Source organism: Pempheris klunzingeri, chromosome 10 (assembly GCF_042242105.1).
Source record: "Pempheris klunzingeri isolate RE-2024b chromosome 10, fPemKlu1.hap1, whole genome shotgun sequence".
Taxonomy (NCBI): domain Eukaryota; kingdom Metazoa; phylum Chordata; class Actinopteri; order Acropomatiformes; family Pempheridae; genus Pempheris; species Pempheris klunzingeri.
In genome coordinates this window covers 13,806,211-13,827,170 of record NC_092021.1, presented here as the reverse complement: position 1 = coordinate 13,827,170, position 20,960 = coordinate 13,806,211, and the positions used below count along the sequence as shown (strand labels likewise).

General features: G+C 40.5%; 1 protein-coding gene across 2 annotated transcripts in view; it reads left to right on the top strand.

Moving 5' to 3' along the window:
* The first annotated feature begins 11,482 nt into the window (after nucleotides 1–11,482).
* Nucleotides 11,483–20,960, top strand: part of LOC139208413 (polyprenol dehydrogenase) — a 30,291-nt gene continuing 20,813 nt past the window's right edge. For both annotated transcript variants that reach the window (XM_070838087.1, XM_070838086.1), the window contains exons 1-2: nucleotides 11,483–11,615; nucleotides 12,906–13,013. In XM_070838087.1, the coding sequence (XP_070694188.1) occupies nucleotides 11,510–11,615; nucleotides 12,906–13,013 (214 nt within the window). In that variant the 5' untranslated portion in view covers nucleotides 11,483–11,509. The remainder of the gene's footprint in view (nucleotides 11,616–12,905; nucleotides 13,014–20,960) is intronic.

Sequence of the window (20,960 nt, the reverse complement as noted above, 5' to 3'; positions counted from 1 at the left end):
CAGCAACCCCCAACCACCAAGAAAATTGATAAAGTGTGCAAGCTCTAAAGTGATAATGTGAAGGACAGGCCAAGGACACGTTGCTTTTAAAGGGTTTTTTTTTGGACATGTAAGCAGGCATGTAGAGAGAGAGAGTGAGAGAGAGAGAGAGAGAGGTGCATATCAAAACCCACTTTATTCATGCCTTTGTTTGCAGAAGAGAGTTTACTCCTTTTTTTTGGTTCCTATGTATCTTATATAAGATAAATTTATGTTACACGTGTTGATGTAACTCAAGGTTGACCCCTTTACAGGGGAAAAGCACGACTCCGTCCCTTAATAAAATATAAATGACCGGTGATTGCTGACTGATAATCACTGGCTGCAGCTCACACGGTAGTTTAGCCACCTTTCTATGGAACATCGCCTCACTTTTTTTTTTTCCCCCCACTTTTTGCCCGCGGAGGATTAAAACAGTCAAGCATCTCCTCTACCTCGCGGAAAAATGTGCAGGTTTAAGCTTAGAAATTTTAAACCTTCTTATTCTGAGCTACGGCCACAACACTCTGGTATTTAAAAATCTATAAGCAGCCTAAATGCTGGATGCAGCCACGAGGAAGAGACCCCGCAGCTTCCTAAACTGTTGTGTGTGCTCTCCCGCAGAGTGAAGGAGAAAGTCTGGTGGGATGGCAGATGCCCTCTTTGACCGGACTACAAAATGATTCCTGTCAGCCATGAGCAGATATGCAAGCAGCCTGTGTCGACCCCCAGTGCACACACACACACACACACACACACACACACACACACACAGACTGTAAATGACAGTCTCGACTCTATCAGCCCTGGTAATGACACAAAAACAGAAAGCAAAAGGGTACTATATGATAACTGCTTCAGCTGTTGGTGCCTGTCTGTTTAAACCAGTGCCCTGGATTGTCTGTGTGTGTGTGTGTAAGTGTGCACGTATGTGTGTGTTAAGGTGGAAAGAAGGGAAAAAGCTGCGTTTGAGCGACTGTGTATGTTTGTGCAGTTTGTTAAAGAAGAAAGGCAGTGTGTGTGTGTGTTATTGTGTGTGTGTGTGTGTGCTAGCGTGGGAGGGGGTTAAACACTGACATGCTCCAGAATGACAGATAAAAAAAAAAAAAGTGGAGCAGGGAAGGCTCAGCGGGACTCAGCATGGGAGACAGGTGTGTGTGTGTGTGTGTCTGTGTGTGTGTGTGTGTGTGCATACATGAGATTGAGTGGCAGAAATTCACTCAAGGATACTGAAAATGTTTTCCTTCATTAAATACATGTGTAAACTGCAGTGTGCTAAGTGTTAGTTAATTAAACAGTAATTCTAATCATACACACAATAAAGAGTCAGAATGACGTAAACTAGATTTTACCCCTGTTTGTCCAACTTGTACCGCTGTAAGAAGTATGTTTTGGTTTAATTATGTGTATATATATATATATATATATATATATATATATGTATATATATTATCAGATTTCATATGTGTGATTCCGGTAATTTATCCCATAAACACAGCATTGTAATAACTGTTGTTGACGCTGAGAGGTAAGCAGGCGCTGACAGGAGGGCTTCTTTCACAATCCTTGAACGTTAATACACCTTGATAGATCCAAGTTCAATTGGGATTGAAGTCATAAAATATTTACGGATGAAAATAAATTATTGAAACTTGAGGCACTGAAGAAGGGATTTGCCGACCCATTCTAGCCTCAGAATATTGATAAACTGTGTATGACAAATTGTATGGAAATGAGTGTGTGTGTGTGTTGCCATCAGACAATCATACTCACTAATGACTTTTGGTGGACAGAGAAGCTAGACTGCCATGTGGATAAATTATACAGTCACATATAATATTGCCTTCATAAATATAGAGATTATCACAGGAGTTTGCGATCATCGAACTATAAATTCGACTGTAAAGGTCAGGATTTTCTGTTTGGGCTGCTGAGACGTGGCGTTCAAGGTCACGGAGCAGAAGCTGCATCAACAACTGACGGTAAAAGAAATAACGGCATTGTTTGGCTTTCAATGTGAATAATTCATACTTTTGCGTATTTCCATTTCCAATATTTGTATTTCAAGTGGCAAACAGCTGCAAGTACTATTTAGCATACTGTTAATTAATTTAGCTACAACTGTTGTAGACCTTCATCATTAGTTCGTAACAAGTCCGGAACAATAACAATTATACAACTTCTAGCTACTAAATTCATTTTAAATTCATTAAATATCATATAGACACCTAATGAAAATGATTTCTCGTTATTGTTTACAAAATCTGTAATTTGAACCTGAAAGTTGCAGCATTTTTGAACGACTGCTAATCAAACTTTATTTTTCCTACTTTAACAAAACAGTTTCTGGATAAATGTAAGCTTGTTTCTTGCTCGGAGGTCAGAGGTCAGTGTCAGGGTCAACTAGAAGATTGTACCCACTAGAGCTGGAGAGTCAGTGTCTTGTTCAAGGACACTTCAGTAGGAGTGGGCACTTCACGGTACAGGGACTTGAACATGGCTTGTCAAGCCAAATAATCGTGATGTAAGATGCTATTTATACAGTTTTAAACAATAGCACCCATAAAATCACATGCACTCTGTTATTTGAGATTGCTCGAGATGACATTTAACAACCTTCTCCTTTGTGTGATTTGGACAATCTAAAGTATAACATAGAATTTCACAACCATAGCAAATAACCTATCTTCGACAGGTACAGTACAATCATGATAATGAGCGAACGACTAAAAATGTTTCACTTCTATATCGTAGTTCACACATCCATGTGTATATCTAATATGTGCGACTGCTGAAAAAATTATGCTCGTCTGCTTTTGAACATCTGCTCTTTGCTTTGATTCAATCTGAGATGTGAATTCTGAATAAAAGTAATTATTGTGCAGAGAGAGGTAGGAAAATACATTAAGGAAGGTGTGGTTTGTGAAACGCTAAACTGGACCCCAGTGAATGGATCCGAATTGAAGTTGCATTATTAATATCGCCATTTTTGAGTTCGGTTTTTGTGCGAGTCTCTCTATTTGAAAGACCCTCCAGTGGCTGCAGTCATTTTTTACACCCTAATCCGAACCTCATAGCTGTGTTGTCATTGAACTTAACTGACTTTACATGACTGAGTTTTAAGCTCTGCTGAGTAACATTACTACCTTGAGGTCGTGTTTTTGGCCCCGTTTGTTGTGTGTGTGTGTGTGTTAGTTAGCAGAACATCTAAAAAAGCACGCTCTGAGTTTAATTAAATATTGCAGGGAGAAATGCAGTGAGCCGAGGGAAAAGTGACTCGTATTTTGAGCAGATTCAGGTCCAAATCCAGGAATTTGATTTTACTGTGACACCGTTTTCGAATGAACTACTGCACTGGGGCTTGCACCCCATAGTGTACAGTTGTATCACTTTCTAATACATTTCCAGAGGCAGACATTTTTCTATAATTTCAAATATAAATAAACATATACATTTTATAAATCTTAATTTTTCTAACATTTTCCATAATTAACATAACATTACATACACATTATTTATTTTTTATTTTTCTAGTTTTTTATCGGTGAAGTAATGTGACAAAAACAGAAGAGTGACATAGGAGAGAAATAACATACAGACAAAAACATAGAGCAGTTACTGTATATATTATGTGATGATATGTGACGATAAACATAACTAATTAGGATAGTGCAGCCTTAAAGGAGGTATTCACTCCTCAGTGCTCGCCACTAACTGGAGTCCAGAAGATAAATTTGTCCCCAAGCAAGCACTGACAAGTGTCGCAATTCCTTAAACACGAAATTTAAGGGATCACAGTCAAAAGTATTAGCTTCAAAAATCAAAATGGCAGACAGGTCATCATCTGACAGAGAGATGACTTGTCTAAAATACTGATAATGGTATCGCCTCCAAAAGTCCTTGCGTCCTACTTGTTAATAATGTTTACTCACCCTAAAAAGGAGCAAGCAAAGAGCCAGAGGACAGATCGATAACCTGAACATTAACTAATTTGATAATGTGCTACTTTTTTCTACTTTCATATTTTTTGATCTAGAGCACCCATTTTTCTCTCTCTCTGCGGAATGCAAACTTGTTTCGTTTTTTGGCTTTACACAGCTTAACCCATTCACTGCTGTCAGCAACACCTGCCTGGAGCGTCCTCCTGTACGTCATCCCCCTTGTCTCTCTTTCTCAACTTTGCTTCCCTGCCAGCTTTCTATACAGCACTCTCTCCTTAGGACAAACAGGTCCCCTAAAAATGCTTTAAAAAGCACTATATCCTAAGCTTTCCTTATCTGACTCCCTATTCTGACCTTAACCTCAATACCGAGCGCTCAAACAGCACCTTTAAGAAGTGAAGCCTGATCAGGATGACCTGAAGTCACAAATATGTCCTCATTCTGAAGGTCTGAAACTCAAATTGGCTCTCAGAAAGATAGAAGCGCTGGGCCACTCACACACACACCTCAAAGCCATAAAAATAGATTGTGAGTGACTCAGCCGTTATGTAAAGTCCATCTCTGATAGGGCCGCCTGGGGCTGTTTATGTCAGTTTAGCTTGACGGCACTGGAGCCGAGGTGACACGTGTCTGCTGTGTCCGAGCTCCAATACACACTCGCACACATTCACACAAACACACACAACACACACATAGTTTTCCCATGCGTGCGAGCCTCTCTTCCTCTCACTCGTCCTTCCCTTTTTCCTCTTCTAAGTCCACATTCCCCGGTGCGCGTCCCCCGATGGACAAAGATGTGATACTGTCAGCATAATGAACTCCCTCCAGCCCCAACACCATGCATTATTAGCATTTCAGCGCAGACGGGAAACACCATGTTAGATCTGAATCACACCCTCCATCCCTGTGGCCAGGTGGACAGACCGATCAATACTGGTACACATGAGCAAACCTGGACTTGAATCTAAAGCTCGACTGATACATCAGCTCACTGGTGTCTAAACATCAAATCTGGTCCCGGCTGTATCAACCACTTCTTATAAAACAGATGTGTTGCAGGGTGTTTGATTATGTATTTATCACCTGCACCTGCACTTGTATTAATAAGAATGAGACATTTCAATCATCTTTCATGCAAATCTGTTTGAATAGAGGCTTTTTCCTCACTAGTGTCCTTACTACAGCGTTTTTAAATACTTAAGGAAGGCATTAATTTTAATGGTCACATTTAAATATCTAAATTAAGTCAAATGTTGTTTGTCACCCAATAACTCACACTGCTCCAGCCCTCATGTAATGTGGCTTAAGGTGGATGGAGGTAACATTAGGGGCAGTTTTGGTATCAGGTATGGAATTCTGTAATGATCTCTCTGTCACACCGCAAATAATCAGAGGCGGCATCACATTCAGACAGGTGATAGCTGATTTCATTTTCTTTTACACAATCACACACCCGAGTCATTATGTGCCTGTGTGTCTATGTGACTGCACGACTGAGCTGAGGCATCGGCGTTGTCGGGTTAAACGGAGGGGTAGATGAAGCTAAGGAACCCACACACACACACACACAAACCACCCTTAAAGTCTCTGTGTGAGCACACACAGCCCTGGAGTGAGAGACAGAAAGAGAGAAAAGCAGAGGGAGGCAGGAAGTGAGAGAGCGAGATATGAAAGAGTCTCCTCACAGTCCCGTCTCAGTGACAACAGGTCGCAGACAGAAACAGAAGCACACACTCTGACTCACAGACTGTTAAATTAAATGTGCTAAATACTGTGTGTGTATGTTTCTGTGTGTGTGTGTGTGTGTGTGTGCGCCTGTGAGTGTGTTGCACATAGTTAATGACAGACCTAATTGGTGCAAGCAAATATCCCTCCCACTGCTCCTCATTCTACATCTACTAATGGAAAGGCATCCACTCCCTGAAGACAGTGAGGAGAAACTGTGGTGGGATGTATTTGATGAACATGAGCACACACACAAACACACAAACACACACACACAACCAGATTTTTACTCCCACAGCATAATGAATTAATAGCACACACAACTTCCATGCCAAGTGCAGACAAAAAAAAAAAGATATTTACAAGCATAAGAAAACACATTGTTTCAGAAATGTAGACTCCAAAATCCAGTCTAAAATCGAATTGTTCTTTAAGATCTTTATCTAAAAAGCATTCACACACAATCCGTCGAACCTGATCAGATTGATGCTGGAACAATCCACGGTTAGCGCTGTGACACGGTGCTTTAGTTCTGCTTTATTAACAAGGTGCTACATATATAAAATGCAGCACGATCCGGCACCTGCATGGTCTATTCCTGGCCACAAATGTAATTCAGCTTTTGGAGATATTTTGACATTTCCACAGCTGCTGTCACGATTTTTTACCTGAAAAATTGAAACACCAATTACAGTTCAAGGAATGGTGCGTTCAAGCGGTCACACGGGAGGGATTTAATATAGATGAGTTGTGTAAAGCTGTAAAAGACACCCTCACTGGACTTGTGTGAGTTATTATAATGGCTAAAGGAAACCCCAATTAAAACCTTGTAGCCAATAACCACATGCTTAACACATCTAAATCTATTCCTAACTGATGACAAGCAGTCGGAGCACAGTCACGTGTACAAGTGTGACTCTTGCGTGGTTACTGTCTGGATAACTTTCACAGGATGTGAATCCAGGATGTTGTTATATGGAGTGTGCATTCGCCCACTGCAAACATGCGCAAAAAAAACTCAGGTTTCACTTTCATGTTTACAAACTGGCCTTTGGCTCCTCTCCCCATGGAAAGCCTGTGGCGGCTGCAGCTGAGGCGACACAACAATTACCAAATCTGCCCACGTACAGTCCACTGCCTTTTCCCACCCACGGCTCCTAGTGCACATCCGGTCCTCTGTGGACGAGAGGGGGGGGCTCTCTGTGAATTACCTCTCCTGAGGTTTCAGTTTTTCTCTTACTTCCAATCTAAGTGTTTGCTTTTTGAGTAGTTTTCCCCCTGTCTTCATAGAGAGCTAGGATAGAAATCCAGTAAAGAATTTGAGACGCTGAATGTGATTATGGCCTATACAAATAATCCTCACCTCCTGTAAATAAAAAGTGTTGTACTCAAGAAGTGAAGAGCTCATTGTCTATGTAATGCACCATTCTCACGTCATTCACATTCAGCTGGAGCAAGCATTTGATTAGCTTAGCTTAGCATGAAGGCTGAATGCAGGAGCGAAATAATTAGTCTGGCTCTGTACAAAAAAATCAGCACCTCTAAATGTTACTAATAGGCCATTTTCACGGCAGACATTTTAACTTGTCAGGGCAAGCACAGGTGGAAATAATAGCATTAACCATGCCGCCATTCCTGCAAATGTTCCAATAAGTCATGTCAGAGAATGAGCGCACACAGAATCAGAGACCTAGAACTGGCTCACCTAAATGGAATGCAGCCATCATTAATGTTACGATGTCCACCTCACAATCTCCATTGTTCTCTATTGCATCTCCATTGTTTAAGCTGCATACACAAAAAATATGAACAAAACTGTTTGTTCAGTGCTTGATCAAGTGCACACAGATAAATCAGATAAATCAGCCCCCTCAGTTCCAGATCCCATATGTGAGATAGTCTCGGTTATCTGTGTGCTAATGTGAAACCGACTGCAAAAAAAAACTGGGTGTTTTATTTGACTCTGACCTTTGTTTTGATGCTCAAGTAAAGAGGGTTGTTCAATCTTGCTTCCTGCACCTGAGAAACATCTCTAAAGTAAAATCCCTCTTATCTGGTCAGGATCTCAATAGCGGTGTTAATGCCCTCGTCACTTCTCGTTTAGACTACTGCGACGCCCTTTACTCCGGTCTCAGCCAAAGCTCACCACATCGCTTGCATTTGATGTAAAACTTATTACCGGCACAGAGAGATTTGAACACATCACTCCGGTTTAGCTGCACTCCACTGGCTGCCAGTCAAAACTTGGAGCTGATTTTAAGATGTCATTGTTGACTTTTAAAGCTCTTTATGGTCTGGCACCCAGCTACCTCACTGAGCCCCTGACTCCATATGTACCATGTTGTAACCTGAGGTCCTCTGATACGGCTCTACTTGTTGTACATTAGTCTGGGTTGGTCACAAAGGGTGACTGGGCCTTTGCTATCAAAGCCCCCGGAGTTAGCTAGCGCAGTAACCACTTTTAAATCTCTTTTTCTTTTTATAAAAAGCCTTTTTTTATTCTTCAGGCAGCAGCTCATTGCCCTTGTATTTGCACCTTATGTACATTTCGAGTTTTGCTGAACTTGTTCATACCCGTTTTCTTTTATTGTTCTGGCATCGTTGTTTTATTTGTTGTACTATTATTATTGTTATCATTATTCTCATACTTGTCAGAATCATTGGTGCTGCATATTCTCTCCCATTTTTTCAAACAGCATAACACATGGCACACATGGTGTACATCAACAGTGATATACACAGGTAGTGGTTTGCATGAAATACTTTCCTTAAGCATTTTTCCGTGTTCCTCAACTTAACAGCACATAGATAGACACACACCTGCTGCTATTTACACACACCTGATTTACCCAGTTTCACTCAAACATAGGTGCACGCAGACCTTTGTGCTTCGGGGTGCAAAATCAAGCATCCCCCACGGGCTTGTCGTTCCTATGTAGACACGCACATGTGCTGTCTCATTACGGGCTGGACACTGTGTAGCCTGCAGCTCTGGCTGAACCACTGAGCTTTGAACCATCCTTGATTGTCTGCCTCTCAGACGGACAAGGCTTCTGAGGAAACGCTCTGAAGGAGGCAGCTCAAACTGAGAGAAAAAGACAACATCACTTCACTCAAGCTGTTGCACTTTGGAGCCCAAATTGCCCATGACACACCTGGAAAACCCCTTTTCATCTCAAAATGACACTTCACCATCTCACCTGGGTGGCAGACACACACGTGGGGCAAAGTGTTGAGGAAGAGCATTGAGCATTTGAAACCTGTTAGTGGCATTTTCTGCTAAAAATATCCAATATGGTCTACCTCCGCCTCTCATCAGGAATACATTAAATCTATGTGAATCATGACATAAAGATTGCATTTGAACTGGCAACATGCACACATACAAACTAACACGCACACACACAGATCCCGCAGAGCTGTTGTCAGCCTGGATTTACAAAATGTGACAAGTTGGGCTTTGCAGCCAGCCAGTGGTTGTCATATAAAACTAGGTGACTGTTGGTTGGAGTTATTTTGATGCTGTTCACATGTTATTTACATCACACACCCTCCTGTCATTTCAGCTCCCAGCGTGTCTTGTGTCTGTGTGTGTGTGTGCGCGCCTACGTCTTCATTTGTGTGTGCTGTTGTGTGTAAAGGACTGTCTCCCTGATGTCCCATCATTCCAAATAATCATCCCATAGTCATGCGTGAGATGCGATTTCCTTTAAACAATAGCAGGGCGGCTCGCCGCGCTGACCCCCTGACCTCTCAGAACAAACACTCACATGTGCACACAAACGCACACACCCTCTCAGCTTGCATTAACAGCAACACGTGCACATTTAAATACACACACAGCCTCCGCAGCTCAGCCTCCATCAGGCAGTGCTGATGACACAGTCTCTTTATGTTACTGCTCATTTAACCGCCTTCCAAGCAGACTTTAATAACTGGGGCCAACTGCTTGTCAGTGCTGCTGTTCTAGCCTGACCTTAACTATTGGATAGCGGGCGAGACACAAACTATTACTAATGATTCTCCTGCCAGGAGAAAAAAAGGACGTGATTGTGACTGCCCCAAAGCTGTCTTGAACAGAAATGACTGTAATTTAGTTGAAATGAAGGACTTGGAGAGTTTGGTTGGCCTACTTAGAGCGCCAGTGATAATTCAGCTGGCTCCTGTCCTGCTAGCCAAACACAATCCATCACAGCAGTAGGCTGTCTGTTCAGATTTGTGTAGTCTAGACTAGAGCATAGCTCCTATATCTTACTGAAAATTAGATTTTGTGTCGCTCTTCTGGGTCGAGCATTCAGTCCCGTGGTGTGTGTCATTCACTTCTTAAATGTTGTGGTCTAAATATGGACACATGTGCAAATAAAGTACCTAAGATTGGGCTTAAGTACTGAAGTAAATAAATGTACTGATACTGCACAGTTGAAACTATGTGTACGTACTACAACCGGATAGATTCAATAGCTTTCTTTAATCAATTACCATTCTCACACAGGTCTCACTGTGTGAACTGATTCAGTGATGGCCATTAACATTTTAACATTTTTCCACGGGAAGGTGACTCAGTGCAGCAGATGTCCTTTCATGGTATTTCCAAGAGATTGAAATAAACATTCATACAATATGAAAAGGCTGAATGACAACTTGCTCTTTCAATCAGTCCCTTCTAGCGTCACAATCATGTTATACACACTGGGGCATTCATGTAACTACTGTCAGCATGTAACCACTTCCAGCCGGGGCTTTTGTAAGATGGCATGCCTTGTTCAAAAACAGGTGGGTGAATGAATTTCATTAATTTTGTAAAAACCAATGAGCATTTACAAGGATGCTCTCATAATTAAAATCTGGCTTTATATAGTTGCTTTGTATTCAATATAGCTGCTTTTGTAATAAAACATTTCCATTTATACACAGTAGTGGCTGCATGCGAAGCTGCAATCAACACTGTTGAAATCCAAAAATGTATACATGGAAATTACATGGAAATATATGTAATTACTCTTGAATCATGAAATCTTCTGCAACAAATAACTTCATAGCTTCATGTGCTGCATGTAGCTGTTATTGGAAAGCCCATACGATGTCATTTATTCTGCACATTCCTTTAAACTTTAAGCATATTAAATTATAGAATCAGCGCTCAGATGGTAGAAAAAGACATGGTTTTTGCAGCTGAGGGCCTTTTTGACTAATAATGACAGCAGTAAGATTAGCTGCTTATAACGGTAGACAGATGTGATGGACTTAAGGACAGGAAAACCTAACATTCAGCGGTAGGGCAGTAGCAATAGAGATGCAGATGTGCTCTTAAAGCCTATCCTGGCCCTGAGAAAGCGTGGATCATACTAGTGTGTCATTCCTCTGTTGCTTCTGTCTTGTGTGACCTATCTGGCAGGAGTTAATAAGACAGTCAGTGAGCTGAAAGGAGCAATATGCTGGATCTACAGAGGAGGGTCACATGGCACATCAGGCAGCCAAGCAGCAGGGATGAGTCCCCTCCATCATACACTGATTCTCCCTCTACAGATAAGTGATGGATAACTGCAAACAGTTTGTTTTTTTTTCAAGGTCAACTAGTCAGTGATCTGTCAGAACAATTAGTCAAGTAGGCAATCTCGAAACAAGACAATTTTTCAACATAGGCTTCACAGTGAACGGGCTCCACTATCTTTCCGCGGCAAGTATTAATTGGAGGCTACGGCAAGTGAGGAGGTGAGGACGGACGTCTTCTTGTTGGGACGTGTCCCGTAAACGGAACTGCACTTGTTATCCGGAGCTGCGCCTCCTCTGCACTGCTCCTCACTGTGTAACAGACTCAGGCGGAGATGTTGTCTGCTGTTCGGGCTCAGCTGCTACCAATTATCAGACTTTACCTGCTGGGGCTGAAGGTGCTCCTGGTTCAGCTGTTCAGCACACCTTTCAGGTTGCCAGGTCGGTTCAACTCCCAAGAAGTTTTGTGGTTCAGCTTCGTATAACCGGGCTAACGTTACCTAATGATGTTGTGAGTCATGGACTGTGGCGTATTATAGTTAGTAGTTATCTACATGAAGAACATTTATTCCGTTAATTAGGACATTTCCCAAGAAGCAATGAACAGTGTGGGCGGTCACTGTGATGGGCTAGCTAGCTTTAACGTAGTGCTAATGTAGCTGCTAGCTAAGTGCTAATCTGAGAGAAGTCTAAAAGTCGAAACTTGGATGAAATAAAGTCCTGTTTTGTGTATTACGAATGCCGAATTTAACGGAAGAACTTACCGGCTCGTCCCAGCTCGAAAGTATGTGTTTTCAAAGCGTCTACGTTTGTCGCCAAGCGACGTGGGTTTAAATTCACACTTTTTAAAACGTAGTTTGGGCTGGTGTGGCTTTTCACAATAGAGAATAACGTAACCCATAACTGATGCCACAAAATGTATTGCACTGCTAAAACGAAAGTGCAGTGTAGTGACTCAACAGTTGTGCACTACTTGTTAGTTCAGTAGATAACTGTTCCAGGAGTTACTGAATGTCTATACAGGAATTTTAAAGGGATATTTAGGTATTTTGTGTTGTATTTTAATTGAAGATCAACGATCAGACTTGATTTCCATTGCTATTTGGGGGGGGGGGGGGGGTTACCTTTCCCTGGTGAAGACTATCAAAGCATTGCCATGCATACAATGGATTATTATTAAAGGGAAAAATGGAATCAGGCTCAGGTAAACAAACAACAAGTATGTGGATATTTTTCATGTAAGTCACTCTCTCAGTCAGGCAGTTCATCAGTCCAAAGCATTTCAGCAAGCTGTACTGCTGATGTACCAGATGTAGTCTGACATTTTCTTCCATTGCTTTGATTCACTTATAATCTACATAGAAGTTATTTATTCATTCATGGAAACGTTTCATTGTCCTTATTGAAATTACCAAATTATTGCTGGTATTCTGGTATTGTTCATACATGCCTTTTTTTTAGGCGTATTCCTCTAATCCATTTGAGGGACATGATGCAAGCAACTCAGTGACACTGTAAGAAATACAACATTGTTGAAGAAAGCAAAGGGCAAATTTCATACAGCACCACAGGAATTTAAAATCCTAGATAAAGTTCATCTGAGTTTCACAGACCATCCACACTTCTAATTACAAGGACTTCTCACATCTTGAAATAGTGGCCAGTCTTGAAGCAGCTGCCTTATCAAATGACATTCTCCCTGATATCTGTGTCCTCTTCTGCCTCTGCCAGTGATGCCCAGACAAGATGGCAAGGTTGCCATAGTGACAGGAGGAGGCAGGGGAATCGGCTATGAGGTAGTCCTCCACATGGCCAGACTGGGCGCGCATGTTATCATAGGTACAGTATCAAGCACCGCACCACTGACACTAACAGGATCTACCACATATGAATGAGACAGAGATGTCGGCTTTTGTCTCCACTCGGATTTACCACCACAAACAGAAAAAAATAATAATTATAACAATAAACTTTATATTTGTAGCTCCTTTTTAAAGTTACAAAGTGCTTTACAATTAAACATAACACAATAAGCTAAGGCAAAAATAATGTGGGAAGTTAACAAAAGAATAATGGATGAAGCCTGAAAAAAAAACTAGTGTATAAAAGTGAATTTGATGAAAAAATTACAAGACAATCATAGGTTACCCACAACAGGTGGTGTGTAATGGAATTACTTTGCCATTTATACAGCGGGGAGTTAAAATGAGCAATTGGTAATTAATTACTTCCAAACACTGGTCTTGATTACACTGAATACTCCACATCACCGTGGACTGAGTAGGAAAACACAATATCAGTATAGCTGAGTGTGGCCCATAATCCATGATGGTTGAGGTACTGGCTACATATACATGTACATATATACATATCGTCTTAAAGTGAAGTGATGTGTATTGTGCAGTGAACAAAACCTCGTCTCTGCAGTGCCAGTCACAATGAAGGCGTCCTCTGTGTGTGCCTACTTAAAAGCCTGTCACTGTCAGAGATCCTTGCTTAGTATCAGACGGTCAACAGTGCAGTCAAATGCCTCTTGACACCTCGCTGATCCGTCTTAAGGTTTGCAATAACATCAAAACAGTTTGTTTCCATCACAGGAAAATATGTGTGAAGCTCCACTGTGAGATGATGTAAAGACTTTCTGAGCCCTGCTGGGATTAAAAGGCTGTTATCAAACTGAGTGTTAAATGCAAATTTAGGATTATGAGAGGCTTTTTTGCATAAAACAAGGTCTGTTATTGTTCCATTAATTATTTAATGGTATTCGGCAGATAAATACAATACAACAAAGTTTTGTAAAGGAAATGGGAATGCTTTATACCATGGCTTCTCCTGGCATCTATATAGAACTCCATCATTTTACTGTGCACAGACAAATATACAGAATAACTACATATATAAATATATAGTGTAAGTTTGAATGTTTATACATGCTGAAACTGTTTTGTACAATAGACAGGAGCCTTTATTTAGAATTCAGACGAAGAAGGTAACCAATAACCAAGATGACTGATTCTTTCAAACGATCGTCGTAAATGGCAAAAATAACAAATCATATCACTACTTCTGAATTTATAGCTGCTACCATCAAAGGTTTGATATGGAAAACCGACAGGGACAGAGAGATATTAAGTATCCAACAACAGTGTGTATGCATACGTCTTTTTACATATTTTTCTATCTCTCTTCCATTGTTGAAGTGCAATCTAGTATCTGCTTACCAAGGTGAAGTACACAGATCCCTCGCTCATCGTGCATCCCCAGAGCCGCTTGCATAGATATGTTGAGCGCTGCACCGCTTCCTCGTCTTTCTCCTTAATGTAATGCAGTTCAAGGCGCCATCTGTGATTAACAGTTCATCTGCTTCATTTTGTTGAGCCCTCTGACTCTAAAGTGAATCGTTTTGAGCGCATTGATGAGTCTGTGAGTAGGCCAGAGAACATGTTGTTCTCTTAGATGAACTGATTCGTTGTCACATCTTTGCCGGCCATTGTTGCTGATAACACCAATCCATATTGGTGTAATTTTCTCTGCACCTTCTAGACTGTCACAGGAAGAGCCTCCCACTGTCAGAGAGTTTTGTATTCTGGGTGTGATGTAGCCATTTTACTGCCAGTGAGCCAAGGCAAGGAAGCTTCCTCTGAGTAATTCAATTCAGAGATATGGTGTGTGTCTATATACAAGAGCTAGTTGGAAAGCTCTTTTTAGCTTTACAGGTTATCTGTGGGTATTTGTTGTGAAGTCTTACACATGAAGAAAATAAACTCCTCTCTGAAACAGAGGCATTACCTCCCATCTACTTATGGCTGAAACATGCTTTCTGAGCTGCAAGTACGCACTGGGGTTGTTCAGATGTGTTTACATTGCTGTTCATATTCTTTATGATTAAAATTTTCACTGACATTTCAAAATGAAAAAACAAGCATCCATGTGACAAATATGTGGTGAAAGGAAATCTAGCAGTATTAATGCTGGCACTTGCACACAAAAAAATATATAAAAAATTGACTACTTAGGACAGGCAGACAAACGAAATAAAGAAACAATAAATAAATAAAGAGCATTCTTCCATACTCAGAAATGTCAAATACCGTGATACAAATGTTGAGTCCAATCCTCTGCCACAGTAAAAAAAAAGGATATTTGGAATGGTATCAGGAATCCTTGAGCCCCTCCCAGTCCTGCATGTCAAAGATTTACTGGGGGAGCAGAGCGCTCTTTACATTCTGAAATAACGAGCTTACGCCCGAGCATCAGTGCAGTCTGCAGCCATTCCGTATCGGGGGATGGGAGGTCCTTGAGGAGCGACGGGTCCCCCAGGATATACAGACTCTGGGAAAGAAGCTTATAGCGCTCAATGATTTGAACATTTTTGTAAATCCCAGACCAGGAGTCTTGTCTTTTGGCGTAGCCATATTGGGGCAGTCCAGATCAGACCATTTCTTTCAACAGGCTGAGTAACTCGAGCTGGTCGATTCAATAAAGTGTTAAATAAAAACCCCGGAATGTCTTATTTATATCAGTGGAGTCGGACGGCAGAGCATCACTGTGTTCTAAATTGCTGGTGTACTGTTGAGTGCCTCTCTCTGTTTAATATACCTGGCCAGCTCTACCTGCTTTATCACCTTCTTCAAAGTGTTTTTGCCTTAGCAGGCAGGAAGAGTTCAGCATTTTGAGTCAAAATGGAATTAAGTTCAAATTTGAGTCTGGTCAGGTTTGTCAAGTTTGAGGGAGACATTTTCGTGTTTAAAAGCAGCCTCAGAGTTTTACACGACTTAAAGGTGAAAGGTAAAGTAGTATTCAGTCGTGCTTTGGGCCCACTCTAGTATACCCCCAGGTGGGGCTTTTCTGCATTATGCCCCCTGTTTTGGCTTGCTGTTTGGCTAATATGGGGAGCATGTTAAGAATGGAGCAGTCGACATCAAACATAACTGTATTTCAATTGCAGTTAGCTGCAATAAATGATAAATCCATGACAAGAGTGTTCTTGACTGAAATTAATTTCAGTTTAGAGATTGATCTGAGCCCTTAATTCCTGCATTAAGCAACAGGTTCAAGTTGAGCCTCCACCTGGGACACTTGGCGATTTTGAAAAAAGGGACCATATGGAGAAACACAGTGATCACAGTCTAACTAGCGATAGTCAGACGCTTCTGAGAGGACAGCAGAGCTAAAAACAAAAATATAGTCAACCCTGAATGTCAGAGAGAAGCATTAAGACCCGTCCCGCTTCATTTCCACTTTCCCTAATGCACTTAAACTGCAACTGTTTGTTGATTAAGATCCCTGCTCCAGCTTCTCCCACTTGAGGCGGCGACATGGCCCACCCAGTCCCAGTAAAGTTGTCTTGATTCCTGGGCCAGTGAGTGAGCCTCCTGGATGAACACTATATCACATCTCTTAGATCTAATAAAAGTCATAATTTTTCTCTTGTTTGTTTGGTTTGGTGAAGACCCCAGACATTCCATCTCATTGGCTTTCATGCCCCTCCCTGGTCAGCCTGCATCATGAAGTTTACATGGATCAAGTGACTGATGTGTAGAAAGGATATGGCCTATCACTGAAGCCACCACTGCTGAGCGACAGTAAGAAAGGAGGTAATAAAACAAAGAAAGAAAAAACACATCTGGGGTGACTATGAACAGCCGACTCACATTGAAGCTAAACTCAACACATGAAGACCTTTGTCTAGGACTTCAAACAACCTATAAAGAGGGCAGTCATGCAAATTTTTTCCAAATTTTCTGATTCATCATAATCGTATCCCTCCAAGCTTCTCAAGGGAAGGTGAAGATAAAGAAATGAAGATAAAGAAATGGTACAAAGCGTGGCTTCATTTCATGAAGACCGATGACAGACGCTAGTTAAGGTGTGCGTGGAGAGGGGAAGAGAGAAGCGAGTAGTGGATGAAGTGCCATTAAATACAAGTGGAGTAGTGGAAAAGTTTAGCCGTAAATGTACAGTTTGCCAAGAATAAAGGATGTAGCCTCCCAAGAGCAACGTAGAGCTCCTGTGTGTGTTTGCTGGCAACTACTGGAAAAGTGAAAGGGTTATCTCTGAAGTGGGAGGCTGAGCAATAAAGTCTAACAGTGGAAACACCAGCAATATACTGAAACATCAGTGCCACTACTTACCAAACTGAGCAGAACGTTCATTGCTGTGGGTAAATATCATGTTATAATAACATTACAGCCATGCAGGCAGTCTTTTTGTTTTGGACTAAGAAAACCTAAATGAAAGTGAAAGCTGTGCAAACATTCTGTCATTTTATCCATTTTAGATGATGACAGACCGCACAACACAACACAACACAACAACCATTCAACTGATCTGTTCCAGCGACTGGCCGAATCGTTATGTGCCGAATCATTATGTGCCGTATCTGAAGCTGTTTATATCCTGACCGGTTACATCTGTAGTTTGCACAATGGAAGAGAAATAGGAGTAGTAATGTGACATCCTGCTTAATTTATTGTATTGTTGTGCTTTGTTCCTCTGTCTTGAGGGTTTTGTGGGGGATTTATGTTTTAAGGAAATGTATTTTCCTTTTCATCTAATATTTTTCCCAGCAACCCTCCATAACTGGCAGCTGAGCTAACTGCCATTAGCATCTCCTCAAATGTACACTCCCGTGGGGCTTAATGTCATTTCTGCTGCTCCCATTAAACTAACAGCATCAAATTTATTCTTTATTGTCTGTTTGGAGTCGACAGTTACTGGGTTTGGTTTCAACTTAAGTCAATCATCAGAGTAAACCACAGCCCTGTCAAAGATTTGTGGTCATAAAGAGCCTCATTCACTTGCATCAGCTAAACAAGGATTTTAGATTTTACATTCTGTATAAATATCCACTTGAATAATACAAATATTCAAATATCCAGGTACTGAAAATTGATTTTTTTTTATTTATTGTACATGCCCCTTGCAAATTAAACGGTAAACTAAATAACCTAATTGAGCTTGAAGGTTGAGGTACCCAGCTGTATTTGCAATGATTTAAAATCCTAATTGGTCAAACAAACACCGTATTTACCATCACCCATCTTTTTTTTTGCATGAAATAATGGCTATTACCAATGCTTTTCATGTATTTTATTCTCCATTTTTCCCAAAGACAAGACAGCAGTGGTTTTAGGCAAACATTATCCACACAGGAGAAGAATATATTTGTAAAGCTAAAGTAAAATTCATGCAGGCCCTTCAGTGCCACTTAATGCACCTGCAACAAAGAGGTGCAGCAGTGGAATTGCTCGTTTGAAATGGTAGATTATTCATGTCTTTTAAAGAAACTAATTTCATGGTAGGTAGTAAAAGCTTGAGCATCCCTCTACAACAATCTGAAATCTACAGACTCAAACAAATTAGAACTACATTAGTTGCTTCTGAGCTTTGGTAGACAATCTGCAACTATTTTAATAATTGATCAGTTGATTTTTAAGCAAAACCCCAGATTCTCAAAGGGAATTTCTTGATTTTCTTGGTCTTATTCAAGAAGAAAATCAATAATGTATTTTATTATTTTATTATTCTACATATTATCATTACGGTATTATCTTTTCTAATTTTCATGGTAATAATCAGCGATACTGAGCAGTGTGGTGATATCACCTCGCAGAAAACTGCACAGGGCCTTTTTCACTAATTTCTGGCATTTTGTAGACTAAGCAATCAATTGATTAATTGAGAGAGTTTTCAGCAGATTAAGAGATAATAAAAAATAGCCTATTGCCACCCTAAAATATCCTCCTCAAGCCCACTGCCAATTTTAATCAGGGTTGTGTTATGTACTGTTGCCTCTAAAGTCAGAACTATTGGCTGCCAAGTTCTACACTAAATCTTTCCCAATGAAAAGCTTCTTGTTTCAGTCTGAAATGGAAAGTTTGCTCCAGACCAGGTTTGAAAAGTGTTGTGGCCTAAGCCCAGAGCAGAGTAGGATATTGCAGTGTTTTATTTATCTAACTCTTCATTGTTGTTATCGATAAGTTATCCTCACATCGGTTGTGTTTATTTCTTGTAGTTGCATCATTGTTCATTCAAATTATTGTGATAACATAGTTCTGTTTCATATAATGAATGGAGCTTTTAAGATCCAAAATAACCCGGTAGTAAAAAGCACAGAAAAGGAAATCCAGTTGTATCCAGTCATATGTATCAACATCGTCTCCTAATAATCCTTTGTATCTGTTAATATCACAGCTGCTTGACTGTGTTGAGTTAAGACTGCAAACAGAGAGGAATATGAAGAGGAGATGTGGTGTTACACCTTCCATTTCAGCCTTTACCACAATAAATAAAAAGCATTTGAGATGACAATGACACTGACTACAATGAATACTGGGAACCATTAAACAAAACTGGTCATATACTGTGAAATTATGTCTTTTGTTTTCCTCCTCTACTGCAGTATCAAAACAAATCCAAGATGCCGTGCACAGAACAGCAACATGCTTTGATGCACTTGGTTTCCAGGATGAGACTTCATTTACATTCAGTTCACGTGCTTCAAAACTTTGAAGAACTCTGCTTTTTCCATTGTGTGCATACCACAAGTCAATGTCAGAGTATCCTTGGAGACTGTTTGTGCAGAACATAAAGGAGACCCGAGCCCTACGTTCAGTAACACACACAAATACAGTACGTGAAGAACTTGGTTAAGTGTCTCTTGTAGTCCAAGCCAATCTGTATTTTAAGGCTGATCCCACAGGAGTGCGTCTCTATTTCAAATACCCCCATGTCCTGAGCAAATTCATGAAGTGAGAATATTTATGGTAAAGTGGATCTCTCATCGGTAATGGAGTGGATGCATATTTCAGGTGGAGTGGTAGCATAGTGCTTGTGTGAGGAGAGTTTATGGTTTGAGCCTCTACACTGTCATATTAAGCAGCATGCAATAACGCTTGAAGAGCCTTTGAATCAAAATGATGTCTTTCAGAGTATTTTTAAGATAAGATGATAAAACTGAAATTGATTTGTGATGGAAAATCTAGTTTTTGCAGCTTCAAAATAGAATTTTAGACAGAAAATAAATGTAGGACAAATGAGTTTGTGTTGAATACAATTAGTATGAGTGGAAATGTATGAATTAAACTGTGTATGCATGTCTTGTGAAGGAACATGAGCAGAGCCTACCATGAAAAACAATTGAAAAAAAATAATAATAAATTGCTACTACTACTACTACTACTGCCATCACTAATAATAATAATAAAAACTACATTTTTTGTTGAGTAATTGAATACAATATCTTTATTTTTTGACAAACACGGACACAGCAGTCTTTGTTGACATACAGTAACTGATGTAACAAGGAAATGGGGCAACATGAGGTATCGGCTTTGTTATGGTAAGAAAGAGTACTCCTCAAATCAGAAATCAGTATTTACATATTTCTTGTCTCCTTCTGTCTCCTAATCAGCGCCAGCCTCCTACTTTTCATAAAATCATGAATGAAGGCAGAGTCCAATGGCAGACACAGTTTCTCAGCCTTTCAGATATGCAAAATAATAGCTGAATGCATTACTTAATTACTTTACTCTGAAAAGTTCCATTAAATTAGGTGGTTGTGGCTCAGAGGTAGAGTGAGTCATCCACCAATCAGAAGATCGGCTGTTTGATCTCTGGCACCTCCAATCTGCATGCCGAAGTGTCCTTGGGTAAGACACTGAACCCTGAATGGCTCCTAAAGCACAGCTTCAGTGTGTGATAATGTGTGAATGATTAGTTTGCTCTTGATGGCGCATCGGCAACCTCCTATCAGTGTACGGGTGGTGTGTAGATGTGAATGCA